The sequence below is a fragment of the Plecotus auritus genome (genome assembly GCF_963455305.1).
Source record: "Plecotus auritus genome assembly, chromosome: 4".
NCBI lineage: Eukaryota > Metazoa > Chordata > Mammalia > Chiroptera > Vespertilionidae > Plecotus > Plecotus auritus.
Window position 1 is genome coordinate 12563178 of NC_137775.1, and position 18052 is coordinate 12581229.

General features: G+C 40.5%; 1 protein-coding gene across 2 annotated transcripts in view; it reads right to left on the bottom strand.

The window, feature by feature from the left end:
- Positions 1-18051, bottom strand: part of GOPC (golgi associated PDZ and coiled-coil motif containing) — a 30978-nt gene extending 12927 nt beyond the window's left edge. The window contains exons 1-3 of one of the 2 annotated variants that reach the window (XM_080663368.1): positions 17217-18051; positions 6104-6268; positions 3203-3226 (exon numbers count right to left, since the gene is read on the bottom strand). In XM_080663368.1, coding sequence (XP_080519494.1) covers positions 3203-3226; positions 6104-6268; positions 17217-17504 — 477 coding nt within the window. In that variant the 5' untranslated portion in view covers positions 17505-18051. The remainder of the gene's footprint in view (positions 1-3202; positions 3227-6103; positions 6269-17216) is intronic. The other variant, XM_080663369.1, reaches the window with a different exon arrangement.
- Between the last annotated feature and the right edge of the window lies 1 nt (position 18052).

The window sequence follows — 18052 nt, forward strand, 5'->3', positions numbered from 1 at the left end:
TGCCATGGCCAAGAGTATGGGGACAACACTCTAACCAACTGAGCTACCTGGGCAGGGCTGAGAAGTAGTATTCTTTATGCTCATGTTATCACACAGTAATAGAAGTGGCTTCAATGACTAACTGAATCTGCTCGCTATTTTCGAAAAACTAGACTAAAATAAAATAGTCATTCTGGTGGTTGTGCCCAAATATTCAATTAACTTTAATGCAATAATTCTATAAAGCCAGTCAAATCATCCAGTTACATAGAGATATGCTCTATAGTTACCTATCTTAGAAGACTACGAAAAACTTACAATGCTAAAATTAAAACAGATATTCTAAATAAAAAGAAACATTTTATGGCCATGGAGAAATGTTGCTAACAACTGCATGACGACATTTACACATTAAAAATAAGCGTACCTACGGTGTAGATGAACACTGATTTGGGGGCCCTAGCTCCTTTATTTGTCCATATGTTAAAGTGAATGAAGAACTGTTTTCTGAGGAAAACACTGGCTTCACCTCCATACCCTAATGGAAGGATGCATATCCATTTTCAGCTCTCATAAAAAGATGTCATCTATGCTCCACCGAGTAGATAGTCCATATGTGTGAATTTATAGGTGTTAGCCAGAGGATAAAACCTCAAGATCCTCAACACCAAATTTTTATCATGAGCTTACATGTGAGAAATAATGTTAATTTACCTTAAAAGTAGGAAGTACAGTATGTACAAATGAAGATACCCTCAGGATCCAAGCACAGAGCAGAGGCAGGTACAAGATAACTTAGGAGAGTAGAAAACTGAAGGTACAAAATCCTGCCTGAAGGCAGTCAAATTCAAATTCACACACAAACAAAACCCTCTGAGAGTTGATACGGGCCCTGATAGATATTTTAAGTGTTATTTTTTGGATCAAGTAAACAAAAAACCCTAAACACTGCAACCTTGCATCTATCCTGAGTAGAACTGCTTTTACTGATTTACAAAATTGTTTTTTCCTGCCTCACTAATTTATAGAACTTATAAAGCCTGTGAAAATCAGTTAGATCTGTTAATAAGATGTGGAAGGCACATCACTATACTGCCAAGTCCCCTTTATGAGACGTAAAAGATTTACTATAGCACCAGGAAAATTTGTTTATCTTGAGCAAATGGCAAATGATAGTTTCTACTGTTTGGGTACTGATTATTATAATTATTTCTTTTTATTCTGGATATTAAGAAGCTAAAATATTTAAACAAATTTTTAGCAATTCATGGAATATATTATGGTACTAATTTGGTCTACTGTTTTAACTACAGTACATCAGCATTTGCTATATTTAATACCAATAGATAATATATTCAAATATAAGGCAGTGAGTACCACAATCTTTTTTTTTTTTTAAATATATTTTATTGATTTTTTTTATAGAGAGGAAGGGAGAAGGATAGAGAGCCAGAAACATTGATGAGAGAGAAACATCGATCAGCTGCCTCCTGCACACCCCCCACCGGGGATGTGCCCGCAACCAAGGCACATGCCCTTGACCAGAATCAAACCTGGGACCTTTCAGTCCACAGGCCGACGCTCTATCCACTGAGCCAAACCGGTTAGGGCGAGTACCACAATCTTAATGAAAAATTATACAAAGCTAAAATAAATGACAACTTCTGTGATTAAAAATATTTATGTATGTGATAAGCAGAAGTAAATTAATCTGCAGGATTTTACAACTTCTGTTTAAAAAAATAACGAGTAGAATATAATTTTTAGATATTGTTTTTAAAAATTTGCAGAACTGATAATCCTCCTTTTTAAACAACTTTCGAATTATTAATATGTCTATTTATTTCAGAACCTATTCCTCAAAAGAGAAGGTATCAGTTCTAAAAGAAATCATGGTTTAGATTACATTAACAAGACTTTTTAATGACATTTATTGAGAGTTAATGCTATTTGTTTCAGAAAAAGAGAGACCAAGAATTCTTTGGTTTACTGGCTAAATAAACTTTACATTGAGAATTATCTACTTACAATTACTTTAATGAGCTATTTACACAAAATTTATGAAATCTAAGAAACATAATAAGCCACTGCTTTAATGATTCAAACCTCTAATGCAGTGGTCGGCAAACTCATTAGTCAACAGAGCCAAATACCAACAGTACAACGATTGAAATTTCTTTAGAGAGCCAAATTTTTTAAACTTAAACTTCTTCTAACGCCACTTCTTCAAAATAGACTCGCCTAGGCCGCGGCATTTTGTGGAAGAGCCACACTCAAGGGGCCAAAGAGCCGCATGTGGCTCGCGAGCCGCAGTTTGCCAACCACGGCCCTAATGAATCTGACAAACTCTCAGGCCTGAAATTAAAAGATACAAGTAAAAAAAGAACTGAAAAAACTGAACTTGATCACTTCTAGATTTAAAACAAAACCAAAAAAGCCCAAATTTTTTTAGTTAACAAATTTGTTATTATTATCTATAATAACAAAAGCGTAATATGCTAATTAGACCAGAGAGCTGAACGACCTTCCAGACGAAGCCAGTGCTGCAAGGGCTGAGGGCAGCCGCTGAGCTCTGAGGGCTGAGCCCCTTACACAAATTTCGTGCATCGGGCCTCTAGTTAGATAATAATCAAGAAGTTCATTTTGTATTTAGATAGCCAAGCAGTATTTTTCAAAAAAAGGGAAGCCATACAACAAACTGGAACCTGATTAGGTTGGGGAAGTGTGAAAAATATTAAGAATTTATATACTGTTATCTTCTAAAATGATTTCTGGTAAAGGGTTTTAAAATTCAATAAAGCCACACAATTATTCTGAAGACTGCTACAACACATGCAGTGGATGGATAAGAAACCAACATGCACATTCTTTCTCTGGGAATAAATTCATATAGCAAAGAGGGAAGCTGGGCCTCTTTAATATTTTCCAAACACTCAAGTGGGAAAACCAATTGCTCTTTTGGAGTAGAGGTGTGAGCAAGTTACCAGGCTCAGAAGTTGTTAAAAATTGATGAGCTCTGCAAATAATGGCTACAAATTACAAACACAAGAAAAATCTTTAACAACATTAGTGAGAAAAGAGCAATGGGCCATCCACTGAACTTTTCAGGTACTAGTGCATTTAAAAATTACCATCAACATCATTTTGAAATACAATGTGCAAGGAAAACACTAAGAACACTTAAGCGTGACACTTTAAAGCAAAACAGAAACAACATACTTACCAGCTCCTCCACAGAGGGGACAGACTTAAGATATAAGAAAAAAGTTTTATAATTAGAAAAACATCAAACAAATGAATTTATCTAGTGGTATAATCACTACAAGGAAAATTTCCATATGTTGAATAACATTTGGGTAAAATTCGTTAGAACAAATATATGTGCAAATCCATAAGCAATAAAATAGTAACTGTATACTATTACATTAAAATTTTTTGTTTTATCAACATTAGTCACCACACCTGGTTCAGTGTCGTTCCACTATAGCAGCCTACAGTTCAATCTAATGTTAAAACTTTATGCAAATTCCTTCCTAGTGAACATGCACATTGTTTTCTCAATGTTAATATTATCTATTCCAAAGAAGCTGTTACCTGATTCGTGTCAGTTAAATAAAACATTACTAACTTACATTCATAAAATTTCAGAATTTAAAATTACTTTGGGACAATATAAATATTCATTTAAATAAATTCTAACATATCAGTATTAAAAACTAATTAACCAACCAAATAGAATTAACTAAAAACAAGTAAAACTTAAAAATGTATTTTACTGTCTTCATTAACTATGTGCCCTGCAGTTAACAAAGTGTCTGGCACATAATATATACTCAAGACATGAATTAAGCTGAAATTAGACTTAAAAAATATTTACCTAAACAGCCTATACTGATTATGAGGGCAATGGCTAATGATGGAAAATTTGTACAATGAAACATTATGCAAAATAAAAAAGTTTTCAAGTGGCAGGGAAAATGTCTATAATATATTTAGAGCAAAATAAAACGTGCCATTGGTTGGCACCCAATCCATTTTCCCCTTTGTCATTTTTAACAGAACTCTAATTTAAATGGGGGTGGCCATGTGACCCACTAAGAGACTGATAAGCAGCTGAGGATAGCCAATGAGATGGCCAAATTGACTGGCAAAAACCGTTGAGGAGTTCATGAAAAGTTCTTGAAAGAAGGCTAATGCAGCTGGGAATCATCCTTTTGCCCTTCCCTAAACTCTGGAATGCAGACCTAAACAAATCCTGAGGATAGAAATCATGAGCTTAAAATGACAGAGCATAGTAACAAAAGGAAGCCGGATCCCTGATATCTGTGGAGCTGCCACATCAGGTCTACACTGTCTGTCTCAGAGCTTCTTTAACTGAGAGAAAATAATACGTACTATTCAAGGATAAATAATTTATACTATTGAACCTAAAGCAGTCATATTTTTGTGCAAAAAATTAAAATTTAAAGTTATCAAGACTGCATTATAAAATTTACAAAAGCCTCCATTAATCAAAAAAAGGGGGGATAGTAGGGTAATACCATGTAAGGAAAAATATCCTATAAATAAATTACATCTAGAAAATTTTTACTTTACAAAATTAATTTTCTTTTTTTTTTTTAAATATATTTTATTGATTTTTTACAGAGAGGAAGGAAGAGGGATAGTCAGAAACATCGATGAGAGAGAAACATCGATCAGTTGCCTCTTGCACACCTCCTACTGGGGATGTGCCCGCAACCAAGTTACATGCCCTTGACTGGAATCGAACCTGGGACCTTTCAGTCCGCAGGCTGACGCTCTATCCACTGAGCCAAACCGGTTTTGGCTACAAAATTAATTTTCATTTGTAATGCTAACAGCAAGACACCCATGAAAAACACACATGGTGTCTAAATAAGACAAAGGAAAATCATTTGGGCAAAAATAAAAAGGATCCCAAATCAATTATATGGAAAAGATTCCTTTATTAACTTTTGGTTGAGAATATGTTGGTATATTTTCAGAAAACAACTCCAAGACCATGTGGATTCCTGCAACAGAGAGGAATTGACAGGTCTGCTCCAACCACGAAGACAAGAGGAGAAACAGTCCAGAGTTGGAAGATGCTGACGACGCCTTGCCACGCTAGCAGTCAGCAGCTGTGAGTCGCAGCAGATTGCCTAGGACCAAACCAGAGAGGGTCGGACCTGCATTGCCACCATGTGCCCACCATCCAGATATCATTGCTGACATGTACATATAAGGAACTGTTTGACATTGAAATGGGGACTCAGAACTGTTGGACATTGAAATTGGGACTCAAACATTTTTTGTTATTATATGTTTATTTCTAGTCTGCAGAGGCAAGATTTTTTAAAGGAAGAAATGGGGAAAAAATAGATATAGAGGCAAAGAAGTATTGAACATACTGTCAAACTACAGCGGGAAGGCAGGGGAAGTTGGGGGGGTGCTGTAAGAGATCAACCAAAGGACTTGTATGCATGCATATAAGCATAACCAATGGATACAAGACACGGGGGGAGGAGGGGAAAGGTAAAGGCATGTACTGGGGGGTAGGGGAGGCCTGGGGGAGGTCAATGGGGAAAAAAAAAGGAGACATATGTACTAATATTTGTAATACTTCAAACAATAAAAAAATTTTTTTTTAAATAATTTATACTATTCAAGAATAATTCCAATGTTACTTGGGATTTCTGCACTCGCCAGCCATGAGCCCAGCTTCTAGTTGAGCGGGACGCCCCCTGTGGGAGTGCACTGACCACCAGGGGGCAGCTCCTGCATTGAGCGTCTGCCCCCTGGTGGTCAGTACGCATCATAGCGACAGTAGAGCAAAAAAATTGTTTATATGCTATAATCCCAAATATCTTTTAAATATATTTATACAGATATTTTTAAATAGGAAAAATCCTATTCTAAGTACCCATTGGTTATTGATATTATCACTGATCTTTTCTGGGGATGAGATTTTTGAATGATCGCACTGATCTTTACATTACCTGTATTTTCTAAAATTCCCACAATGCACACATATTACCTTTTATAATTAAAAAGCCTCACTAAAAATTATTCCCTTCATCCTCTAAAATGCATATAAGTATAGGTTACCCTATAAACTACTTACCAGTTTTGCTTTAATAGTACCAGAGTCGACACTTTGACCAGTTTTAGCATGAAGCTGAAGCTGAACAGAGTGCAACTGTAAAAGCTGATCATGTACTTCTTTCTCCAGTACAACTTTCTCTGCTTGGGTCTCTGTCAGTTCAGATTTCAGATCCACCAACTGTGCCTTATAAAACAATAACAACAAACATTAAGTATGCTTCATTTTCTTTATTTTTGACTCTAATTATTATTATTTAAGAATGAAATAGAAAGACTGTCTTTGAAATGAATAGATGAACACTAGAAGACCAGTGTCTGACTGAGCTATAGAACATCCACGTACTCTGACATAAAGTCAATAGTGCAAGATATTGGAGTGACAAGAGAACTGTCACAAATAGTATCCTATCTAATAAAAGGGTAATATGCAAATTAACCATCACTCCATCACAAATATGGCAGCACCCAGTCCTCTCAGCCCTGCCCAAGTGCCCAGTCCTGGCAGGGGGAGGGGGGACGGCGGCCGCTGAGAGTGGGCAGCGTGGGTGGCCTGGCGGAATGCTTGCTTCATCGCCGTGGCGACAAGGCAAGTGTTCTGCGCTCAGCCGCAGATGGGCCTCTGGCCAGGCCGGGGCGTGGATGGGCCTCTGGGCTGTGGAGAGCCCCTGGGCAGTGGGCGTGGAGCGGCCAGGCCCTGCAGAGAGCTACTGGTGCACAGATTTGTGTGCAGGGCTACTAGTCTTCTAATAACACAGAATTCTACTTCATTTTACTTTGTTTACTTTAAGGCTTTACTGTTTCACCTCTATCTACAAGGTTTATGAAAATGTATGGTATGGGATGGTTCACATCCTGCAGAGACAATATGCGCTTTAGTGGTGAACTAATACTGACAGTGTCTTAGAGGAGAGTCCAGTAAGTGGTGCTTTGTCCTCACCCTGAAGAACACTGGACCAAATCAGCCCAACCACTATCTAGTACTTTAGATGCTGAAGTGTGAGTTACTGAGGCTACAGTGGGTCTTAAGATCAGAATTAACTGTAAGCTACAGTTAACTGTTACAACATAGCAGGACACCTCATCAGAACCAGTTATCCATTTAATCTGAAGTTTTTCATTTTTCACAACATATTCATTGCTTTGCAATAGTGCACAGAATATGTCCTTTATGTATGTTTGGTCTTCCCCACTAACCAATAGATTAAAATCAAGGCAAGGCCTTAGTTTTCTATTCAACATGATTTTACAAAGCATCTAGGGGCCCAGATTATGTCAGCACAATGAGAAAACAATTTGTGAAAATACTTCAAAAATTATAATTATTTATGCCCTTGAGAACCTTTCTTATCAACAGAGGTGATAAATATGCATGCACACCAAATAAGAAAAATGTGGCAAGCTACAGATATATTTAGAATTGGTCTGGTCCCAAGGCATTCAAAGTAAAGGAAGTCTTTAAGAAGGTTAGTAAGGACAGAGTTTAGAAGGGCTTTGAAAGAAAAAGAAAACAAGGACAAAATAGAAGCAATTAATCTAGAAATGGGAAGACTAGCAGAGGCAGAGAGAGACTAGAAGCAATTCAGGTAAATTCTGAGTACAGAGACCAGAGGAATATATCTCTACTAGAGTCCTGGTGCACGAAATTCCTGCACTCGGGGGTCCCTCAGCCCAGCCTGTGCCCCCTCGCAGTCCAGGAGCCCTCAAGGGATGCCGGCTTAGGCCCACGGGGAGCAGGCATAAGCCGGCAGTTGGACATCCTTAGCGCTAATGTGGAGGCAGGAGAGGTTCCTGCCACTGCTGCTGCACTTGCCAGCCATGAGCCCAGCTTCTAGTTGAGTGGGACTCCCCCTGTGGGAGTGCACTGACCACCAGGGGGCAGCTCCTGCATTGAGCGTCTGCCCCCTGGTGGTCAGTGCGCATCATAGTGACAGATCGTTCTGCCATTTGGTCAATTTGCATATTAGCCTTTTATTATATAGGATATCCCAACTATACTACCAATGCCTACTACATAAAAGATGCAAAGACAGAATGCAGGTATCAAAATTCAAAGCCCAATTTTATCTTCCTGGAACAAGACAAGTGTTTAGAATTTACTCTAAATTTAGTAACATTTACTAGTAAATAACTCTTCTTATCCTATACCAGAGGCCCGGTGCACGAATTTGTGCAGTGGGGTCCCTCAGCCTGGCCTGCAAGATCAGGCCGAAACTGGCTCTTCGACATCTCGAGGGGTCTCGGATTGCAAGAGGGCACAGGCCAGGACGAGGGACCCCACCGGTGCAAGATTGGGGCCAAGGAGAGATGCAGGAGGTTGGGCAGCTGGGACGGGGGGGGGGGGGGGGGGACCATGGGAGGGCTCCAGGGCATGTCCAGCCCATCTCACTCAGTCCCAATCGGCCAGACCCCAGCAGCAAGCTAACCTACTGGTTGGAGCGTCTGCCCCCCTGGTGGTCAGTGCACGTCACAGCGAGTGATTGAGCAGCCTTAGCATATCATTAGCACATTACGCTTTGATTGGTTGAACGGCCAACATGTTGACCGGACACTGAGCATATTAGGCTTTTATTATATAGGATAATAAAGAGCTAATATGCTAAATAGACCAAACAGAGGAACAACCTTCTGGATGTCCTTCCAGACAAAGCCGGGGCTGCGAGGGCCTACCAAGGCTGTGAGGGCCAGCCAAGGCTACAAGGGCCAGCCGAGGCTGCAAGCGCTGGCCGAGGCTGCGAGGGCTAGCTGAGGCAGCCAGGGCTGCAAGGGCCGGCTGGGGCTGGGAGGGCCAAGCCCCTTGCACAAATTTCATGCATTGGGCCTCTAGTCCATATAATAAAAGGCTAATATGCAAATCGACCAAACGGCGTAACGACCAGTTGCTATCATGCGCACTGACCACCAAGGAGCAGATGCTCAATGCCGGAGATGCCCCTTGGTGGTCAGTGCGCTCCCATAGGGGGAGCACCACTCAGCCAGAAGCCGAGCTCATGGCTGGCGAGCGCAGCAGCAGTGGCGGGAGCCTCTCCCACCTCTGAGGCAGTGCTAAGGACCCCTTGGGTGTCCTGGACTGCGAGAGGGCACAGGCCAGGCTGAGGGACTCCCCCCGAGTGCATGAATGTCATGTACCGGGCCTCTTGTCTATAATATAAGCACTGTAGCTGCTAAGAAAAGTTAGTCATTGGTAAGTATGTCAAGATTTGAAAGTTCCATATTTTTACTTAATGGTTACCCTCCTTATGTCACAGAACTTTAGAATTCAAAGAAATCTTAGAGAATATGAAGACTATGGTTATGCCAATTAATATTGAGATAATAAAGCCAAAGCCCATCAAGGCTGTTTTTATTTCTAGGGCTACCCAATCTGTCAGTGGCAAAACAGCACTTTGAACCCAATTCTTACTCCCAGGGCAAGGTAGCGGAAGTGTTAAGCAATTAACCATAAGGAAAAAATGTTTCAATAGCTACAATACATATGTATTACTAACAATATTCAAAGCTACCACAAAGCAAGTATCTACTTACCATATGATATGTATATGCATCATACATTATCTGTCATTCTTATCTGTCAAAATATCCAAACTTTTCCACCAAGATAATTCCTTTCTAATACAATTCTTAACCACTGATTCCACTCTGTAGCACCAAAATCAAAGTAATTTTTTATTCAGTTTTCTATTATTTCACTTTGCTAGACCTTAATCCTCTGTCTATATAATCTTTGGAAAATATACAAGAACTGTACTGTTTTCATTCTAATCTAAACATAAGCTTTTTTTTTTTTTAATTTCTTTAGCACTCTTATGGATAACATTGCCAATTATTGGTAACTGAGGCCCAAAGAGATTGAGTTGCCCCAATGGGCCAAAACTCAAACCTCCTGACATCTTTGTCATTCTGAGAGTTAATAGGGAAAATGGTAAGGAAGCAATCCACGTGAGAGCACATTACCAAATCTCAGAACTAGACACAGCTCTAAGAAACAGCCCCACACAATGCACACACACCCTACTCCACACATGCGTGTGCACACACACACACACACACAGGAACTCATACACATGCACTGGCATAAAGATACCAGACACACATGGACACACATGCACATAAAAGCACACATTCCTCCAACTTGTTTAAGAATTACAAAGAAAATAGTTGATCCCACTAGCAGTTTAACTGTAATGAAACACATCATAGAAAGCTGTTGATAAAGATGTAAATATTATGCCCTGCTGGTGTAGCTCGGGTGGCTGGAGCATCGTCCTGTACACCAAAAGTGGTGGGTTCGATGTGCACATGCCCAGGTTGTGGTTCAATCCCCTGTGAGGGCAAGTGTGGAAGGCAGCCAATCGATGTTTCCCTCTCTTCCTTTCTCTCTCTAAAATCAATTTTTTAAAAAATGCTACTAACATACGACACAGCCTTTTCTCCTGTGACAAAAATCAAGGCAATAATGTAACTAATAAAAGCATTTTGATCCCATTCTTTTCTTTTACTCCTTCAAAATAGCAGAACGAAGTCTTAGGGCTCATCTACTTTAACCCACCCTTTTTATAAAGAATCTTCCTCTACTTTCTCTTTTCTCCATGTCTGCGGTGGTTAACGTTGCTCCTATTATCCAATATTTTAGGCAAACAATGATTCCTATTTCAAAACAAAGAATGTGACCAAACAGAAAATATATTCAAAGGTCAAATATGAAAACCCCTGCCATCCCTCAAGGTAGGAAATCATATTCCTCCTTATTACAAGTCAGCTCTTGACAATCTGCTCATTTGCCTTATAAAAGTTGTGTGAGAAAACTCCACCTATTTGCTTCCATTTCTCTATCCAAGCATAATGATCACTATTTCCATCTGTCATTATTTCTCCCCAAACTGTTCTGCAGTTCAAGACAAGCAAACATATTTTTACTTTCAGTCTCCCACACCATCCCACACTCATTCAACAGAATTTATTAAGCATCAAATACAAGTATATGCCAAGCAATGGGCCGGGTTCTAGGGATATGCTGGTAGACAAAACAAATGTGGATCCTGCCCTGCAAATTGCAGAGGAGCCTGCTACAGGAGGCAGCTCCTATGGTGATAAATGGTGTACATATAACAGCATTATGTGTGCCAGGCCCTGTTCTGAACATATTCAGATTTTAATTGCCTTAGTCCTCACAATAATCCTCTGAGAGACATCATTTTTGTACAGAGAAGGAAACGGAAGCAGAGAGGTTAGGTAACTTGTCCAAAGACATTACAAAGCCAGGAATGTATGTAATTACAAACGGTAATAAAGTATATGATAGAAAGTAAACGAAGAGAATTAGTGGGGTGGGAAGTGTTTTGGTTATTATCACAGCAGCAGTTCTCATAGATCTGTGGGATCTTTCCAGAAGCCCCACAAGCTCAAACTATTCTCAGAATAATAAAATTTATTGCCCTTTTCACTGTGTTGACATTTGTACTGAAGGTGCAAAAGCAATGATAAACGAAATGCTGCCATTTTAGTACAAGTCCATGCAGTGCACCAGACTGTACCAACAGGCCCTGTACTCTTCACTACTATGAAGTCACAGTTTTAAAAAGTCCACTTAAGAATATCTTTGATGAAGCAGTAAAAATTATTGATTTTTTAAAATCTTGACTCTTGAGTACAAATCTTTTTAATATTCAGAATGATGAAATGGGAAGTATGCATAAAGTTTATCTGCTAAATATCAAACTACGTTATCTCAAGGAAGTTATACAACTGCCTGAGTTGCAAAGCTGAACTTTTTTTTTGTGGGACACTATTTTTATCTGAAAGAAGAACAAATTATGGTTCTTAACACATTGTAGTTTTATTGCTAGCTTTACCCAGTGGCCAGATAAGTTTCTATTGAACGAGTACAAAAAATGTTTTACATAAATATTAAAGGCATGCTTTAAAATTAAATACCCACTGCATTTTGAAGTTATTTTTTATATGTTCTTACAATCTAACATCTTTTTAAAAGTATGATACTTTGTAAAACACTGTGTAATATGAAGCGAGAATTCTTGTGATCCATCCGCAATGTGTTAAGATTAATATACTTAGCAGACACATTCTTGAGAATAAATAAATTTGTTATTTCAAGGAAAACAACTGACAGCATTTGTTGCCAATGAAAAGAATTTATGCTTTTAAGTGAAAAATAGAATTGTGGAAAGTGAAAACCTGAATCCATTATGAACATATAAAGATTTTTCTGATGATAAAAATATTAACTAATGTGATTTTTTGATATTGCATAATGAGGTATGCCAACATTTGGAAGATCTGCATAACTCAGTGAACCAATATTTTCAAAATGACCAATGCAGGATGCTAAAATAATGCCTTAGTAAAATATACATTCAAAGATTACATAAACCAATGTCATAGTACTTTACTGCTACAGTGTATGGAAAGTGCATGGATAGAGTTTCAGACTCCATATTGTAACTAACCTTAAGAAACTACCTTTTACTATCAAAGAAGAAAATCCACAATTATCCGAAAAGGCTATGAAAATATTCCTTTCCTATCCAACTACATACTTCTGTGAGGTCAAATTTTCTTCCTATGCTATACTGAAGCCGCATACCACAACTGTTTTAATATAGAAGCAGATGTGAGAATCCAGCTGTGTTCTATTAAGCCAGATATTTTTTAAAAATTTAAAAAATGTAAAACAATGCTGCTCTTTCTAATTTTTTACTATATACTTATTTTTCATTAAAAATGATATTTATATTAACATGTAATGGCTTATTGTTGCTGTTTTATTGATATAGTAAATATTTAATGTTTTCTCAGTTTTAATTTCTAATACAATAAATACCTGTAGCTATAACCTACATTAGTAGGTAAAGGGGTCCTGAGACCAAAAAGTTTGAGAACTATTGCCTAAGAGTTTCTGAAACAAGGCCCATGTCACAAGACCATCCTATATAATAAAAGGCCAATATGCAAATAGACTGAACGACCGGTCACTATGACACGCACTGACCACCAGGGGCAGACACTCAACGTAGAAGCTGCCCCCTGGTGGTCAGTGCTCTCCCACAGAGGGAGCGCTGCTCAGCCAGAAGCTGGGCTCACGGCTGGCGAGTGCAGCGGCAGTGTTGGGAGCCTCTCCTGCCTCCGCAGCAGCCCTAGGGATGTCCAACTGCCCGCAGGAAATGGGCCCAAGCTGTCAGTCGGACATCCCCCGAGAGGGTGCAGGCCGGGCTGAGGGACCACCCACCCCACCAAGTGCATGAATTTCATGCACCGGGCCTCTAGTATAGAATAAGAGGGAAGAATAGTAAGATGTGTCATTGGATATTTATCCAGGTCAGATCATACAGAGCTTGTCAACCATAATAAGGAGTTTGAATTTTATTCAAAGTACAATTGAAAAATGTTATGTTTTAAAAAATGCAGTTGTGTGTAATATGAGAGACAACATGAATGAACTAGGATTGGGGGATCTGAGATGGAGACATAGATAAATCTGTGATGTATTTTTTTTAAAGTACTTTGATATTAACCTCAAAATGAAGTTCCAAACAATATGTTTCCTGTTTCCATTTTGATGTTAAATAACTCAGTTGCTCTATGATCAATCAAACTGAAGGTGGGGTGAGAAGACTCAACCTACCCAACATTTTAGAAATGTCACATGTACAATAAATCTATACTCAATATTCTTATATAATGATGTTTAAATTTATTTTTAGTCACAGTTTCAAATTTTTCTGAAAATGGAATACCATGAAATATTAACTTACAAGGCATATCCTTATAAGTTACATACCAAGGGAATAAATGAACCTGCAGATTCAATAATGTAGCAGGCACTATTAGAAACTATAGATAACAGAATCAACAAGACAGACATTATCCCAGCTCTTACCAAAGATTATTGGTAATCTTTGAGGACTCATGGCAGAACACTAGAAGTGTTTCAAATAATTTATTCATTCAAATAAACACTTATTGAGTATACACTGTGTGCCAGGATCTAGAGACAAGAAGATCTGAGTAAGACAGGGATTCCGCCCTAAGACTTTCACTGTCTAGTAGAAAGAATTAAAAATATATATTTCCAATTATGATGTAGAGTGGCATAAGCACTATTACAGAGGCATGTGTGATGTGCCAATTCAAAAATAAGTGAAGGGGGTCAGCCACAAAGGAGAAAAAGGTTACCTGAGTGTTGAATGGGAATCAGCTAATACATGGAGTAGGGAAGAGGGAAGGTCTGAGATATGAAAACCCCTAGCAGGTGAGACAGGGATATAGGTAGGTCACAAAGGTGGGTGTCTAGTGTGCGTTTCTATTTTTTAATTTTAAAAGAGGCAAAACATCAATTCTGTAATCTATATGTAAGTTAACCTAATAACCATATTCAAAGGAATTACTCACTCCTCAATATGGTCTGGGAGCACTAAAGAGAAAAACACAAACAGCTCTTAGAAACCAGATATGTTACCCCTTAAAGTCATCTTCACAAAGCATTTGATAGTTCAGGTTATTTCACCTGAACACGATCCTGATCCTCTAAGAGCTTACCTTCTCTAGAACTAGAGAGATGTGGTAACCACTATTACAGTGTGCACAAGGTAACAAATCTAACAGTCAAAGCGAGTTCAAGGTGTTATGACAGTCTCTTCCTATAGGCAGAGAGACGGGTGAGAAAAGCCTTCAGAGATGGTGATGTAAGTGGTGTCTTGAAAGATGAGTGGGTGTTTGACACTGTAGACAAAGGGACAGAGAAAGCATTATACACAAGAGCCTATGCCAAAGAAGAAATGCCACAGAAGGGCAAGGCCTATTTACAGAACTGCCAATAGACCAGTTTGAGGCAAAAGAAGCTAAGGAGGGGTGGCAAAAATAAGGACAGACAGACTGGGCATTGATCAGCATGCTACAGAGTTTGGATTTTAGCCAAGAAGGACTAGGGAGGTAAAAAAGAAGAGTGACAGAATCAGAGTTGCCTTTTTTAAAATGAAACATTTTAGAATGATTTTGATAACTAACAGATGGTTTGAAGGGGGTAAGAAGCAATGAGGAGACTGTTAGAAATATACAAGAAAGGATAGGGACTGTTAGGAATATACAAGAAAGGATAGGGAATGTTAGGAAAGATAGGGACCTGCACAATCTCCTAAATTCAACTTATCTTTTCTGCCAGACCTGCTCCTTCTGGTAAATGGTATGTAATACCATTACTTCAGTGAATTGTGTAAGTCTCCTAGAGCTGTCATAACACATCACCACAAACTTGGTGGCTTAAATGAACAAAAATTTATTCTCTCACAGTTCAGGATGCCAGCAGCCCAAGATCAAGGTGCTGGCAGGGTTGGTTTCCTCTGGAGACCCTGAAGGAGAAACTGTCCCATGCCTATCTCCTAGCTTTTGGTGGTTGCCAGCAAGCTTTGGCATTTCTTGGCTTGTAGACCCATCACTCCAAACTCTGATTCCGTCTTCACAGCCTTTTCCCTGTGTCTCGTTAAGCCTCTGAGTGTCTCTTATCAGGACACTTTCTTTGAATTTAGGGCCCACGCTAATCTGCTATGATCTTATCTCCCCATTTATATTAACTACATCTGCAAAGACCCTACTTCCAAGTGAGGACACATTCTGAGGTTCTTGGTGGACATAAATTTGGGGAGACAATACTGAACCCACTACAGGCATCAACCAATAGGTTTCCCAAACGGAAACGTGGTGTCATCCCTAACCTTCCTCTTCCTCATCCTCTGCATCTACCTTAATTATCAAACCCTGTTTATAATTCTTTAATGGAAGATTATCTCCTTTTCTTCATTCCCATTCCATTTTCATTTCAATAACAATCTTGTCTATATAGCAAACTTCTTGCTACAGCACTGGATGAACTCAATTATTACTCTCATTACCGTGCCTGTTACTAAACAAGTTAAGTATTGCTGGAGAAAGTCACACAACAAGGCAGACTGGTTGTACAATGAGATGCTAAAGCCAAATGCGTCCTCAACATTGCCTGGCAGTCCTTCTGTTTCTCTGACCAACTGCCTCTCCCACTCTTCGAAATCTTAACTATTTCAAATCTTTTCCCTCTCCTCAAGCTCTCACTTTCACCCACTTTTAGGAGTTGTCCTGGGCTCCTATTTTACAGACTAAAGAAACCACCACACAAGCCCCCCCTCAACTCCCACCTTCTGCTCTTACCATCTCTGCTTTCTCTCTACGTATAACAGCTGACCTTACAAGACCATTCAATCTGCATGTATTTAGGATCTCATCTTCATTCAGGTACCTTACTCATACCAATTATACCTTTTTCTCTAGACTATCCACCTTTTCCCTGAACTATATGGTTCTCATTGGCTTATAAATATGTTCAAGTTTGTTTTTTGTTTTTTTTGTTTGTTTGTTTGTTTTTTCATTTCAAAGCAAAATGAAAACAACCCTCCCATGAATGTCACTCTCCCTTCCAGCTATCCATCCAGCCACTTACTTAATCTCTGTAAAATGGGAATAACAACACTAAACCTGTCCCACAGGGCTGTTGTGAGAATTAATCAATATACATAAGAGACTTGGGACTGTAAACAGAGAATGACATTGATACTATCGTGCTTATCCCACCAAATTTTCCTAAGAGGTTTGATCAAATTCCCCTAAATAGTTCATGCATGCAGGAGATAGTATGTCTGTGTGCAACAATAGACATTGACCTGAAATTGTTAAAAAATAACCAGGGCTGTGTTTGTCTGGTGATATACAAACCGAGGTTATCATCAATATGAAGGTAGATGTAAAAACTCAAACGTTGAAAGGTGGGCGAAGGTATTGTAATGACAGACAACCCTTAAGCTTCAGTCTTAGGTTAATGTAGTGTGAACAAGCAGACTGGCGGAATCAGTTCCTCCTCACAGCGCAGGGAGGTGGATGATGGCACCCCGGAGACCCACACGTGGATCTACACCCCTTTTTCTATTCCAACCTCACCTCGCTCCTTTCCTTCATGCACACACACGTACACACCCACGCCCCCTGGCCCTGGAGGCCCAGGTACCCCAGCGGGCAGTCTTCTAGTTTCACAGAGGCCTTAAACGGGACCTGAGGACGGGTTGAATGCCAGCGCTCCAGCGCCCAAAGCTCACCTCTAGCTTGTGGTTGATTTGGGACACAGTCTGGACTTTGTGGCAAAGCTGCGCAAAGCAGGAGCTCAGGCTGGTCATCTTCTGTCGCCCCTCGTAAGTGATGTCCGCCTGGTCCGGATCGATCTCCCCCAGGAGCAGATCCACATCCACGAAAGCCTTGTCGAACTCCTTCTCCAGCACCTCCAACCACCGGAACATGGATACCCCACCGGGGGAGACTCCCACGGCGCAAGAGGCGCCCCCGGGTCCCCCTCCGGCTCCAGCCGGGCACGGTCCGCCCGCCGACATGGCGCCGCCTAGGGCCTCCCCCGACTGCTGCTGACCCCAGTCGCCCACCGCGCGCGAGAGGAACTGCTGGGGCTGCGGGGACCCCGCGCACACACGCTCCGCCCGTCCCCTCGCGGGGCTAACGCCGGCAACGCAGCCCGGAGTGGCAGAAGCGGGAGGCTGGGGCAGCGGCGGTGGCACAGGGAAGAATCCGCCGTCCCACGTCCCCGCCAGCCCAGGCTGCGCATGCGTAGGCAGACGCCGCCGGAGGAGCGACGTGGGCGGGACTAGGATTGACCTGGGCCTATGAAAAGTCTCCGCTGGTGGACCGGCCGTCGGCGGCCATTTTGACTACTGGCAAACTCCTGCCTGAATGCCGGGGAAACGAACGCATGGTGTTGGCTTCCAAATTGGAAAAGTCCAAGGAAGGGCAGGGTGTCCACGTCTCAGAGAGGCCCGGCTTCGGCTTGGGTGACTTCGCAGTGGGCGGGGCCGTTCTAAACTTGCCCAGGACAGATGCGGCGGCGACGTCTCGGGGCCGGTGGTAAGCGAGAAGGAGGGCGCTGTGA